General features: G+C 46.4%; 1 protein-coding gene across 5 annotated transcripts in view; it reads left to right on the forward strand.

Moving 5' to 3' along the window:
* Positions 1–1918, forward strand: part of CNOT10 (CCR4-NOT transcription complex subunit 10) — a 292315-nt gene extending 290397 nt beyond the window's left edge. For all 5 annotated transcript variants that reach the window (XM_063922301.1, XM_063922302.1, XM_063922300.1 and 2 more), the window contains one exon: positions 1520–1918. In XM_063922301.1, the coding sequence (XP_063778371.1) occupies positions 1520–1677 (158 nt within the window). In that variant the 3' untranslated portion in view covers positions 1678–1918. The remainder of the gene's footprint in view (positions 1–1519) is intronic.
* The last annotated feature ends 13488 nt before the right edge of the window (positions 1919–15406 follow it).

A 15406-nucleotide genomic window follows, 5' to 3' on the forward strand; every position in this document is an offset into this window, starting at 1 on the left:
GGGAGTGCTGCATATTCAGCCTCTTTTGTGCCTCCAGTGGCACCTTGGGATCTCAACGTTGTGTTGGATTTCCTAAAATCACATTGGTTTGAGCCACTTCAGACCGTGGAGTTGAAGTATCTCACGTGGAAGGTAGTCATGCTGTTGGCCTTGGCCTCAGCTAGGCGTGTGTCAGAATTGGCGGCTTTGTCCTGTAAAAGCCCATATCTGATTTTCCATATGGACAGAGCAGAATTGAGGACGCGTCCCCAATTTCTCCCAAAGGTGGTATCAGCGTTTCATTTGAACCAACCTATTGTGGTGCCTGCGGCTACTCGGGACTTGGAGGATTCCAAGTTGCTGGACGTAGTCCGGGCCCTGAAAATCTATGTTTCCAGGACGGCTAGAGTCAGGAAAACTGACTCGCTGTTTATCCTGCATGCACCCAACAAGCTGGGTGCTCCTGCTTAAAAGCAGACTATTGCTCGCTGGATCTGTAGCACGATTCAACTTGCACATTCTGCGGTTGGACTGCCGCATCCTAAATCAGTGAAAGCCCATTCCACGAGGAAGGTGGGCTCTTCTTGGGCGGCTGCCCGAGGGGTCTCGGCTTTACAACTTTGCCGAGCTGCTACTTGGTCGGGATCAAACACTTTTGTAAAATTCTACAAGTTTGATACCCTGGCTGAGGAGGACCTTGATTGCTCATTCGGTGCTGCAGAGTCATCCGCACTCTCCCGCCCGTTTGGGAGCTTTGGTATAATCCACATGGTCCTTACGGAGTACCCAGCATCCACTAGGACGTCAGAGAAAATAAGAATTTACTCACCGGTAATTCTATTTCTCGTAGTCCGTAGTGGATGCTGGGAGCCCGTCCCAAGTGCGGACTTTCTGCAATACTTGTATATAGTTATTGCTTAACTAAAGGGTTATTGTTATGAGCCATCTGTTGTATGAGGCTCAGTTGTTGTTCATACTGTTAACTGGGTATAATTATCACAAGTTGTACGGTGTGATTGGTGTGGCTGGTATGAGTCTTACCCTGGATTCCAAATCCTTTCCTAGTAATGTCAGCTCTTCCGGGCACAGTTTCCTTAACTGAGGTCTGGAGGAGGGGCATAGAGGGAGGAGCCAGTGCACACCAGATATAGTACCTAATCTTTCTTTTAAGAGTGCCCAGTCTCCTGCGGTTCCCGTCTATTCCCCATGGTCCTTACGGAGTACCCAGCATCCACTACGGACTACGAGAAATAGAATTACCGGTGAGTAAATTCTTATTTTATATATCACTGTTTGTGTCTTACTGTGCAATAAGTGAAGTGCACAAATGTCTAGTTGAAAGGCTGGGTAGGCCTGAATGGTGCAGTTTATCTTAATATTTGAAAATGTTGCAAGCTGGAGTATTTAAGTTTCAGACATCTTATAATTGCCATTCTAGGAGGATTTGGAGAATGAGTAAAATAAATGTAGTTTGTATTGTGCATTTAATGGCTTCGGCTCCAGCAACCATGCTTACAAGTAATCTGATCCTCTGTCCTAGGCAATACCCAGCTGGCCTTGCAGATCATTAAAAGAAACCAGCTTCTGCCGTCCATCAAAATGATGTTGGATCTTCGCAAGAAGCCATTGTTTCAGCCCATCCATCAGCCATTGCAGCCAATTCAGATGCCAGCTTTCACCACTGTTCAGAGGAAATGATGTATGCCTACCACAGGACTCTCCAACTGAGGCACAATATTTTAAAATCCGGACTTCATTAAAGGGCATATTGGCAATTTTTTACCCATTTGCAAAAAAAAATGTTTCTTGAAACTAAAAGGATCTAATCCTGGTCTTGCTGAGCCAAACCTCAATCTTTTCCCAAGATTTGTGTTTTTTTCCTCTTTAGTGAATAATTTATCAGTGGGGCAATAAACATCATCTCACCTGTTTACATAAAGAGTGTCCACTGTGTCTTGTCTACTCGTTCTAATGGTCAAACTTTTCTTCACCTAGGATTGGAAATCAGCACACTACATAGGGGTGTAATGGCTGTTAAGACTAGGGTAGGAAGAAGAAAAGTTATACTAAGGAACATGTGCATGATAAGTGAATTTGGGTTCTGGTTTCATCGTTACTGAAGGGTTATCTCCTAAAAAACGAAGGTCTTTTCAACTGGAAATAGCCCAGTGCCCACACTCATCAGTGAGGCTGCTTAAGAGACCTGGCATTCGTGCCTTCAGCTGTATGGGCACTATTGTGGTCTTGAAGGATGGTGGAAGTGGTTGATTTTGATTTTCTGTGTATTTTTGTTTTTTATTTTAAGCCTAGTTTAAATCTAGTCATACCAATGAAATAATAACTTTACTGTATGGGTCCATTGTACAACCAGTGGGAGAGTTACATGGATTGCCAACCTCTTCTGTGAATTTTTTATTTTTTTTATATATATATTCTTCATTCCTCCAATTTCAAGGCGTGTGTCCGTTCTAAAGAACAAATTGTGCTACAAATCTTCAGTTTGTAGGCCACAAGCAATATTGGTAATGAATACTTAATACTATACAGATTTTCAGTTTCTGAATTAAGTTATTGTGGCATTCTGTTTTAATGTAAATGTATTTAAATGTAAATAAGCTCCACCCACATATCCACCCTGATTTAATACTTGAAGGTGCAGTAATAAAGTAGCCTGCTGCTTGTGTGTGACACAGGCTCCCAGCGCACATCCCGGCTACCTTAAGGCTTGTAATTAGCTCAATATTTAGTCAACTTTCCAAGTCCGTTCATTAATTTGCCTTCCATCAGTTTGATACTCAATAAATCACAGCACTATGATAATACCCAATAAGAAGTAATCAATCTAAAAAGTGAAACTGCTTATTAAGTGACGACACAAGGCACAGAATTAATAAAAAGTATTTTTATAAGCATAAAAATGTCAATAAAATACAATAAATCATGTAAAAAAGTACAAAAACAAATACATAAAAATATATCCATAAAGTTGTATCTGACGAGTCCTTTTGTCACGCATAAGGAGACTTTCTCAAGAAAGTCTCCCGTTGTCTAGGAGACTAAACACGTTGATGTCATTTCTGCCACCTGGATTACTGTCCTTACTCTGTCTCCAGTGACTATTCCGATATCACAGGGCCCCCTCTCCGCTCAGAGGTGCAGCACAGCAGAGACATTGCTCCTATATTCACACGGCCTTCTAAGATGACAGCACTGAGGTGACTGCATACGGAGACTGTCTGACTCTGAGTCCTATCAAGAGTCTGCTACTGTACCTCCATAGACACCACCAGCACTGTCGGGCCAGTATACGCCTCCTGACTTATTACTACAGCGTGGCCACGCTTTATGGTAAAGCTGGTAATATACTTGAAGATTGACCCACTACTTACATTATCACACTGGAGTGTGACTGCATTTGCAGTATTTGCCGCACTATTATCTTTGTCTTGCTGCTACCTGTAGGAGACAAATGGGGTGGATTTAAAACCTTGATGGAATAATTGGTTATTTATTATCATAAAAGAGCAGTTTCTCTGGAGACTATCCTGGACACTGCTTTGATTAACCACATGCATTAAAGCTGCTTTTTGTACATGATCCCATTATTTCTCTTACGTCCTAGAGGAAGCTGGAGTCCACATTAGTACCATGGGGTATAGACGGGTCCACTAGGAGCCATTGGCACTTTATGAGTTTAACAGTGTGGGCTGGCTCCTCCCTCTATGCCCCTCCTACCAGACTCAGTTTAGAAAATGTGCCCGACGCAGCCGGTCACAACTAGGGGAGCTCCATAGGAGTTTTTCTAGTTTTCTTATTTTTCTTAGAGTTAGGCACAGGGAGGCTGCTGGCAACAGCCTCCCTGCTTCGTGGAACTTAGGGGGGAGTAGTGTCCAACCCTGAGAGGTTAATGGCCACTTTCTCCGGCAGGGTCCACAGGATAACAATGGGATATGATGGAGCGACAGCGGATTGGCACCAAACGATCACAAGCTTTCAGTCCTCCCAGGATGCAACGGGCTCATCCCTATATCCCCGCCCACTGGCTCAGGCAAATCAGTTTTTTGTTTGGTGCGGCAGGAGCCGGACCATGGTCAGAGGGCTGCTGTTCTTGGCAGCCCTAAGCTTTCTTATTTTATTTTTATAGTCTTACTATGTTTTTGAGCGATCTTTCTTAACAGCGTCTTATACGCATATTGGAAAGAGTCGATACAACAACTCTCCACCGGGTCGCATCAACGCTTACCCATGCGTACAGTGCTGTCTCAACGGGCGTCTGTGTCGGATATACTAGCAGGTCCAGCAGACGTTACCAGGCTGTGGCCGGAGCACGGGGAGAAGGTAAGGCGTCGGGGAATACCGACACAGCCGCACTGTATTGGGAGGAGACTACCAAACAGTAGCTGACGCGCCGCCACCACGGGTGCTCCAGCGCTAGTCCTTAGGGATCATAAGGCACCAGGATTAGTATGAGGCTGCGATCCCTGTGGTTGATGTCAGCGGTGGGGAATTAGACGCTTTTCTTGTCGCCCCTCCCCCCAGTTCATGACCAGTTTCCGCGAGTCTCCCGCCATGAACTGTTGCCTCACTTCCGTCTCAGACGCTACCACGAGGGGTCTCGGTCGCAGCATAGGCCGCTGTGTCTGTGTTCACTACGCGCTACCGCCCAGAGACCCGGTCGCAGTACAGGTGTCTGTATGACCGGTGTGTCTGTATGCACAGTGCGTCTGTGTCCACTTAAGAGTTCCCGGAGTGGCAGTGTACACTAGTAGCGTCTGGATCCACTCAGCGTTCGCTAAGTATTGATTGATCTTGGAAGTGAGGTGAGTCTCCCTGTATCCCACTCTACTGAGTACGGGTTATACAGCACTAAATTTCCGTAGTTAAATTTAAGTGCCTTTCTCTAACGTCCTAGTGGATGCTGGGACTCCGTCAGGACCATGGGGAATAGCGGGCTCCGCAGGAGACAGGGCACATCTAAATAAAGCTTTTAGGATCACATGGTGCGTATTGGCTCCTCCCCCTATGACCCTCCTCCAAGCCTCAGTTAGGTTTTTGTGCCCGTCCGAGAAGGGTGCAATCTAGGTGGCTCTCCTAAAGAGCTGCTTAGAAAAAGTTTTTTTAGGTTTAAATCTCAGTGAATCCTGCTGGCAACAGGATCACTGCATCGAGGGACTTAGGGGAGAGATTTCCAACTCACCTGCGTGCAGGATGGATTGGAGTCTTAGGCTACTGGACACTTAGCTCCAGAGGGAGTCGGAACACAGGTCCTCCTGGGGTTCGTCCCGGAGCCGCGCCGCCGATCCCCCTTACAGACGCTGAAGACGGAGGTCCGGAAAGCAGGCGGCAGAAGACTCCTCAGTCTTCATGAAGGTAGCGCACAGCACTGCAGCTGTGCGCCATTGTTGCTACACGTCTCACTGATTCAGTCACGGAGGGTGCAGGGCGCTGCTGGGGGCGCCCTGGGCAGCAATATTAAATACCTTTAGTGGCAAAATAAATACATCACATATAGCCATTAAGGCTATATGTATGTATTTAACCCAGGCCAGTTTTCTTAAAACCCGGGAGAAAAGCCCGCCGAAAAAGGGGCGGAGCTTATTCTCCTCAGCACTCAGCGCCATTTTCCTGCTCAGCTCCGCTGGTGAGGAAGGCTCCCAGGACTCTCCCCTGCACTGCACTACAGAAACAGGGTAACAAAGAGAAGGGGGGCATAATTTGGCGATATTGATCTATTAAAAGCGCTTATATCAAAAACAACACCTTCTAGGGTTGTTTATATACATTTATAGCGCTTTTGGTGTGTGCTGGCAAACTCTCCCTCTGTCTCCCCAAAGGGCTAAGAGGGTCCTGTCTTCGATTAGAGCATTCCCTGTGTGGCTGCTGTGTGTCGGTACGTGTGTGTCGACATGTATGAGGACGATGTTGGTGTGGAGGCAGAGCAATTGCCGGTAATGGTGATGTCACCCCCTAGGGAGTCGACACCGGAATGGATGGCTTTAGTTATGGAATTACGTGATAATGTTAGCACATTACAAAAGTCAGTTGACGAAATGAGACGGCCGGAAAACCAGTTAGTACCGGCTCAGGCGTCTCAGACACCGTCAGGGGCTGTAAAACGTCCCTTACCTCAGTCAGTCGACACGGGTACCGACACAGATGAATCTAGTGTCGACGGTGAAGAAACAAACGTATTTTCCAATAGGGCCACACGTTATATGATCACGGCAATGAAGGAGGCTTTGCAGATCTCTGATACTGCTGGTACCTCAAACAGGGGTATTATGTGGGGGGTGAAAAAACTACCTGTAGCTTTTCCAGAATCAGAGGAATTGAATGACGTGTGTGACGAAGCGTGGGTAAACCCAGATAGAAAACTGCTAATTTCCAAGAAGTTATTGGCATTATACCCTTTCCCACCAGAGGTTAGGGCGCGCTGGGAGACACCCCCTAGGGTGGATAAGGCGCTCACACGTTTATCAAAGCAAGTGGCGTTGCCGTCTCCTGATACGGCCGCCCTCAAGGATCCAGCAGATAGGAGGCTGGAAACTACACTGAAGAGTATATACACACATACTGACTGGTGTTATACTGCGACCGGCAGTAGCCTCAGCCTGGATGTGCAGTGCTGGGGTAGTGTGGTTGGATTCTCTGACTGAAAATATCGATACCCTGGATAGGGACAGTATTTTATTGACTCTAGAGCAATTAAAGGATGCTTTTCTTTATATGCGAGATGCTCAGAAGGATATTTGTACTCTAGCATCAAGAGTAAGCACGATGTCCATATCTGCCAGAAGAAGTTTATGGACGCGACAGTGGTCAGGTGATGCGGATTCCAAAAGGCATATGGAAGTATTGCCATATAAAGGAGAGGAATTATTTGGGGTCGGTCTTTCGGACCTGGTGGCCACGGCAACTGCCGGCAAATCCACTTTTTTACCTCAGACCCCCTCCCAACAGAAAAAGACACCGTCTTTTCAGCCGCAGTCCTTTCGCTCCTATAAAAACAAGCGACCAAAAGGACAGTCTTATCTGCCGCGAGGCAGAGGAAAGGGTAAGAGAGGGCAGCAAGCAGCCCCTGCCCAGGACCAGAAGCCCGCCCCGGGTTCTACAAAGCCATCAGCATGACGCTGGGGCTTTACAAGCGGACTCAGGAGCGGTGGGGGGTCGACTCAAGATTTTCAGCAATCAGTGGGCTCGCTCACAAGTGGACCCGTGGATCCTGCAGATAATATCTCAGGGTTACATGTTGGAGTTCGAAAGGTCTCCCCCTCGCCGGTTCCTAAAGTCTGCTTTACCAACGTCTCCCTCAGAAAGGACGTCGGTTTTGGAAGCCATTCACAAGCTGTATTCTCAGCAGGTGATAGTCAAGGTACCCCTCCTACAACAGGGAAAGGGGTATTATTCCACACTATTTGTGGTACCGAAGCCGGACGGTTCGGTAAGACCTATTCTAAACCTGAAATCCTTGAACCTGTACATACAGAAATTCAAGTTCAAGATGGAGTCACTCAGAGCAGTGATAGCGAATCTGGAAGAAGGGGACTTCATGGTGTCCCTGGACATAAAAGATGCTTATCTGCATGTCCCAATTTACCCCTCACACCAAGGGTATCTCAGGTTCGTGATACAAGACTGTCATTATCAGTTTCAAACGCTGCCGTTTGGTTTGTCCAGGGCCCCTCGGGTCTTTACCAAGGTAATGACCGAAATGATGGTTCTTCTACGAAGAAAAGGCGTATTAATTATCCCTTATTTGGACGATCTCCTGATAAGGGCAAAGTCCAGAGAACAGCTGGAAGTCGGTGTAGCACTAACCCAGGTAGTGCTTCAGCAACACGGGTGGATTCTGAATCTTCCAAAATCTCAATTGACCCCTACAACTCGTCTGCTGTTCCTGGGAATGATTCTGGACACGGTTCAGAAAAAGGTGTTTCTCCCGGAGGAGAAAGCAAGGGAGTTATCCGAACTTGTCAGGAACCTCCTAAAACCAGGAACTGTGTCAGTACATCAATGCACAAGAGTCCTGGAAAAGATGGTGGCTTCTTACGAAGCGATTCCATTCGGCAGATTCCATGCACGGACATTTCAGTGGGATCTGCTGGACAAATGGTCCGGATCGCATCTGCACATGCATCAGCGGATAACACTGTCACCAAGAACAAGGTTGTCTCTCCTGTGGTGGTTGCAGAGTGCCCATCTGTTAGAGGGCCGCAGATTCGGCATACAGGACTGGGTCCTGGTGACTACGGATGCCAGCCTACGAGGCTGGGGAGCAGTCACACAGGGAAGAAACTTCCAGGGCGTGTGGTCAAACCTGGAGACGTCCCTTCACATAAATATACTGGAGCGAAGAGCGATCTACAATGCTCTAAGCCTGGCAAAATCGCTGCTTCAGGGTCAGCCGGTGTTGATCCAGTCGGACAACATCACGGCAGTCGCCCACGTAAACCGACAAGGCGGCACGAGAAGCAGAAGAGCAATGACAGAAGCTGCAAGGATTCTGCGCTGGGCGGAGAATCATGTCATAGCACTGTCAGCAGTGTTCATCCCGGGAGTGGACAACTGGGAAGCAGACTTCCTCAGCAGACACGACCTTCACCCGGGAGAGTGGGGACTTCATCCAGAAGTCTTCCACATGATTGTGAACCGTTGGGAAAGACCAAAGGTGGACATGATGGCGTCTCGCCTCAACAAAAAATTGGACAGATATTGCGCCAGGTCAAGAGACCCTCAGGCAATAGCTGTGGACGCTCTGGTAACACCGTGGGTGTACCAGTCAGTGTATGTGTTCCCTCCTCTGCCTCTCATACCAAAGGTACTGAGAATTATACGGAAAAGAGGAGTAAGAACAATACTGGTGGCTCCGGACTGGCCAAGAAGAACTTGGTATCCGGAACTTCAAGAGATGCTCACGGAGGATCCATGGCCTCTACCTCTAAGAAGGGATCTGCTTCAGCAGGGACCTTGTATGTTCCAAGACTTACCGCGTCTGCGTTTGACGGCATGGCGGTTGAACGCCGGATTCTAAAAGAAAAGGGCATTCCAGAGGAAGTTATTCCTACCTTGATTAAGGCTAGAAAGGAAGTGACTGTACAACATTATCACCGCATTTGGCGAAAATATGTTGCGTGGTGTGAGGCCAAGAAGGCTCCAACGGAAGAATTTCAATTGGGTCGATTCTTACATTTCCTGCAAGCAGGATTGTCTATGGGCCTAAAATTGGGGTCCATTAAAGTTCAAATTTCGGCCTTATCAATCTTCTTCCAGAAGGAATTGGCATCAGTGCCTGAAGTACAAACTTTTGTCAAAGGTGTACTACATATACAACCCCCAATAGTGCCTCCAGTGGCACCGTGGGATTTGAACGTAGTTTTGAATTTTCTCAAATCTCATTGGTTTGAGCCTCTAAAATCGGTAGATTTAAAATACCTTACATGGAAGGTAACCATGCTATTGGCCCTGGCTTCAGCCAGGAGAGTTTCAGAGTTGGCGGCTTTATCATACAAAAGCCCATATCTGATTTTCCATTCGGACAGGGCAGAACTGCGGACACGTCCTCATTTTCTCCCTAAGGTGGTTTCGGCTTTTCACTTGAACCAGCCTATTGTGGTGCCTGCGGCTACTAGCGACTTGGAGGACTCCAAGTTACTGGACGTTGTCAGAGCATTAAAAATATATATTTCAAGGACAGCTGGAGTCAGGAAATCTGACTCGTTGTTTATATTGTATGCACCCAACAAGATGGGTGCTCCTGCGTCTAAACAGACGATTGCACGTTGGATCTGTAGCACAATCCAACTTGCACATTCTGTGGCAGGCCTGCCACAGCCTAAATCTGTAAAGGCCCACTCCACAAGGAAAGTGGGCTCATCTTGGGCGGCTGCCCGAGGGGTCTCGGCATTACAACTTTGCCGAGCAGCTACGTGGTCAGGGGAGAACACGTTTGTAAAATTTTACAAATTTGATACTCTGGCTAAGGAGGACCTGGAGTTCTCTCATTCGGTGCTGCAGAGTCATCCGCACTCTCCCGCCCGTTTGGGAGCTTTGGTATAATCCCCATGGTCCTGACAGAGTCCCAGCATCCACTAGGACGTTAGAGAAAATAAGAATTTACTTACCGATAATTCTATTTCTCATAGTCCGTAGTGGATGCTGGGCGCCCATCCCAAGTGCGGATTGTCTGCAATACTTGTACATAGTTATTGTTACAAAGATCGGGTTATTACTATTGTTGTGAGCCATCTTTTCAGAGGCTACTTCGTTTTTTGTTATCATACTGTTAACTGGGTTCAGATCACAAGTTGTACGGTGTGATTGGTGTGGCTGGTATGAGTCTTACCCGGGATTCAAGATCCTTCCTTATTGTGTACGCTCGTCCGGGCACAGTACCTAACTGAGGCTTGGAGGAGGGTCATAGGGGGAGGAGCCAGTACGCACCATGTGATCCTAAAAGCTTTATTTAGATGTGCCCTGTCTCCTGCGGAGCCCGCTATTCCCCATGGTCCTGACGGAGTCCCAGCATCCACTACGGACTATGAGAAATAGAATTATCGGTAAGTAAATTCTTATTATTGCATATGAGTCTGTGTACATTACTGTGGTTTTCTTCACATTGCATCTGAATACTTTAAGATCTGTACAAAACAGAATTCAGTAATATGTACTCCTACATACTTTAAAATGTGTTTGTAGTTGATTATGTGCTCATATGACTAATATATAACGTGACTGACTGCTAGTGTGATTTCTGACTTTAATATATGTTTGTCAGTTTCTTCTGGTCCTCAATGCTGGTGCATGGGTAGTGTCAGATTGATATCACTTTAGAAGGTAAAAGTGATTACAGTCACAAATTGTGTAGTACACTGTGAAAGTGCTGATTATTTATCATGTCTAAGAGCGGCAAAGATGACGAGGGTACACTCACAGTAACACCAACACTCATATCATGTTTGTCTTGCAAAACTGTATTATCCTCTCAGGATCTGGTACAGGATGGTTTATGTGCAAATTATTTTGCGTTTCAGCAGATTACAAGGCAGATCCCTGTTCAACGTCAGGTAGCTAGATCCACCTTGGGCAATGTTTGCACATACCTTGTCCAGTATAGCTGAACAGGTAACACCTACAGCTTCGCTACCAGGAATGGGGTACACTAATAACCCATACATGCAGCTCCCTACTTACGGTATATCATTTCCCTCACCAGCTTCTCCTAAAAGGACAAGCTGATAAACCAAGTGTAAGTAAACCGTCAACTTCACAGGCTACACAGGATGATTCATCGGTCGATGAAAGCTCTATATACTCTACTTCGGCATACGAAGAACAAGTAGAAGGTCTCAGCTCAGTGGATATAGCTGAGCTAATTAGAGAAATAAAGGCCATTCTATCCTTAGAGGATTCAGCAGAGCCTGTGTTAAAAACCAAGGCACCTGTATTTAAATGGCCCAAAGCAGGTAAGACTGAGTTTCCAGGGTCAGACCAGCTTACGGAAATCATGGAAGAGGCTTGGGCTACACCCAGTAAAAAATATAGAATTCCAAAAAAATGGGATTCCAATTATCCTTTTCCAGCTGGGGACTGTTTAAAATGGGAAATGGCTCCCAAAGTAGATACGCATGTCATTCGATTAGTGCGAAAATCTATATTGCTTTTGCCATCAACGTCATTGGATGATGTCACGGATAGGAGAGTGGATGGTTTTCTGAAAACCATATTTTCTCTGTCTGGGGCAGTCATAAGGCCAGCCATGGCTTCAGCTTGGATGGCAAAAGCAGTTGCTGCCTGGATAGAGGTACTGGAAGACTGTCTTTCAGCACCTTCAAGGGAGCAAGAATCCTATATAGCTCACATAAAACAGGCTGCAATATTCTTGGAAGAAGCAGCATTAGATATTAGCACTATCGCCTCCAGAGCATCAGCTTCAACAATAGCTGCTCGCAGAGCACTTTGGTTACGGACATGGAAAGCTGATTCAGAATCTAAGAAGGTTCTGGAATCTTTGCCTTTTACTGGAAGCATTCTGTTTGGTAAAGAATTGACAGATATTCTGGAGTCAGAAGCAGACTCCAAAAAGGTAAAATTTCCTACCACATATAACCCCAAACGTAGGGATCCCGCTTTTCGGCCCTTTGGTTCACAAGGAAAAGCAAAAGGAAAAAGTGATCGGAAGCAGCCCCAATACAATAAATTTGGTAAGGCGAAAAAGCAATGGGTTAACAGAACGCCAGCCTCAAAACCAGAGAATAAGCCATTAGTTTGATGGTGCGGGCCTCCTCCTGGGGGACCCCATGGTAGGGGGCCGACTTCTTCAGTTTGCACAGATATGGCAGCAATCTACAACAGATGCCTGGGTGCAAGAAGTGGTATCTCTGGGTTATATTTTTCCCTTCAAGAAGCATCCTCCTCGAAGGTTCTTCTGCAGCAGCCCATCTCGGGTAGAGATGAAGGCCAGGGCTTTGCAAGAAGCAGTTCAGAAATTGCTTCAGTCACTAGTAATCATTCCAGTACCTCCTGCACAACGGGGACAGGGGTTTTACTCCAACCTGTTTTTGGTTCAGAAGCCAAATTGGTCATTCCGGCCAATTCTCAATCTCAAAATGCTGAATAAATACATTTGGGTACCTCGGTTTCACATGGAGACGTTACGCTCCATAGTTTTGGCCATGGAACCAGGGGATTATATAGTATCCCTGGATATTCAGAATGCTTACCTACATGTTCCTATAGCACTGTCCCATCAATGCTATCTCAGGTTCGCTATCCTCCAGCAGCATTTTCAATTCCAGGCATTACCTTTTGGGTTAGCCACGGCACCCAGAGTGTTTACCAAAATCATGGTGGTTATGGCAGCTTATCTTTGCAAGCAGGGGATAAGAATTTTTCCATACCTCGACGACCTGTTAATTCTAGCACAATCACAGGAAATGCTCCTGGACCATCTCCAACAGACAATAACATGTCTGCAGAGGCACGGATGGCTCATAAATTTGGCAAAATCGTCTAGTTCCGTCATAACGGATGACTCCCTTGGGGCTGTACTGGATTCAAGTCTGCAGAAAATATTTTTACCTCGGGACAAGATAGCCAAGGTACAGTCAAGGACTCAGGAGTTGTTACACAGTCAAACAATATCAATCCACGCAGCGATGCGACTGATGGGTTTGATGGTGTCAACATTTGACATGGTGGAGTATGCACTTTCACACAAGGTAAGAAAGTCATTAGCCTGGTGGCTACAAACATCCCATCTAGACAAAGGGAGATTCTTTTGGATATCAGATTGGGAGATCCTGACAACAGATGCCAGTCTTCAGGGCTGGGGAGCAGTGTCCAGAAGATTATGGTTCCAGGGACAATATACCACAGAAGAAAGTTGCTTGCCAATAAATCTGTTAGAACTTCGGGCCATATACATGGCACTGATTCAGGCAAAGGACACTCTTCAAGGAAGACCAGTCCAGATCCGCTCGGATAATGTAACGGCAGGGGCGTACCTCAACCATCAGGGAGGAATGCTTAGTCAAACAGCAATGAAGGAGGTAAGTCACATACTAAAATGGGCAGAACTCCATCTTGTCTACAGTATTCGTTCCGGGAGTCCTAAACTGGGAAGCAGACTTTCTCAGTCGACACGCCATTCAAGCAAGCGAATGGGCTCTACATCCGGAAGTCTTTCAGACTCTAGTAGACAAGTGGGGTTTGCCAGAGATGGATCTCATGGCGTCCCATCTGAACAACAAAGTACCCATGTACGGGTCAAGAACAAAGGATCCCGGAGCGATCATTGTGGATGCCCTGTCAGTGAAATGGGATTTTCATCTGGCGTATCTGTTTCCTCCGATCATCCTGCTACCCAGGGTGGTGAGGAAGATAAAAGAAGCAAAGGGTGCCGTGATTCTAATAGCTCCGGCTTGGCCCAGAAGGCATTGGTACACAGATCTGCAGAGAATGTCGATGGATGCTCCACTTCTGCTCACTCAACGTCCAGATCTACTAATGCAGGGTCCTTGTTGCCACAGGCATCTGGATCGACTATCGTTGACGGCGTGGCTCTTGAAACCTCAATCCTAAAGTCAAGAGGATTCTCACAACAGGTAGTTCAAACAATGCTCAGAGCAAGGAAACCCTCCTCAGCTCGCATTTATCACCGAATATGGCAGTCCTATATTCATTGGTGCAGTGAAAGAAATATGGACCCGAAATCTTTCCAAATTTCTAGGGTCTTAGATTTCCTTCAGGCAGGAATGGATAAAGGTTTGAAGGTGATTTTCCTTGAGAGTACAAGTATCAGCATTGACTGTATGGTTCCAAAAGAAAATTGCCAATTTACAGGATGTGCGTACTTTTTTCCAGGGATTGCTGCACATTCAACCTCCCTTTGTTCCTCCTACAGTGCCTTGGGACTTAAATTTAGTCTTGAAAGCCCTTCAAGTTGCTCCATTTGAACCACTTAATAAAGTGGATCTTAAGTGGTTGACAGCTAAAGTTCTCTTTCTACTGACTATGGCATCAGCTAGAAGAGTATCAGATTTAGGAGCGCTGTCTTGTTGTTCTCCTTTTCTGACTTTTTACCAGATAAAGCAGTGGTAAGAACTAGATCTGGGTATCTTCCAAAGGTGGTGTCTAAATTCCACCTTAATGAAGAAATTGTAGTCTCGGCTTTTCAGGTATCGGGACTTTCTGCGGGAGATGCGTCGCTGGACGTAGACCGGGCATTAAGGATCTACGTAGATCGTAGAATCGTGGATCAGATTCTCTCTTCATTCTCTACGGATTTCACAAGAGACGATGGCCTGCTACTAAACAGATGCTGGCAAGATGGCTTCGAATGACGATTTCAGAAGCATATTCTCGAGCTGATCTCCCTGTTTCGGATAATGTCTCTGCTCACTCTACTCGTAAGGTAGGTCCTTCATGGGCAGCACAAAATGGTGCTTCAGCAGAACAGATATGTAAGGCAGCCACATGGTCTTCCATTAATACATTCATTAGACATTATTCCTTGGATACTTTTGCCTCTTATGACGCTGAATTCGGGCGAAAGGTTCTCCTGTCTAATCAGGAGCGTCCCCACCACTAAATTGCTTTGGAAAATCCCATTGTTATCCTGTGGATAACCTGTGGACCCTGCTGGAGAAATATACGTTATGGTAAGAACTTACCATAAGGGTGTGCATGTGTGTTCTTCTCGCCTGATTAGGGCTCTACATGATGCTCCTGCCTAAATGCTTTGGAATACAGCTGATTTGCCCGAGCCAGTGGACGGGGATATATGGGCGGGCCCGTTGCATCCTGGGAGGACTGAAAGCTTGTGATCGTTTGGTGCCAATCCGCTGTAGCTCCATCATATCCCATTGTTATCCTGTGGAACTTGTGGACTTAGGAGAAATACCGTTATCAACGGTAAGTTCTTACCATA

Source organism: Pseudophryne corroboree, chromosome 5 (assembly GCF_028390025.1).
Source record: "Pseudophryne corroboree isolate aPseCor3 chromosome 5, aPseCor3.hap2, whole genome shotgun sequence".
NCBI classification, from domain to species: domain Eukaryota; kingdom Metazoa; phylum Chordata; class Amphibia; order Anura; family Myobatrachidae; genus Pseudophryne; species Pseudophryne corroboree.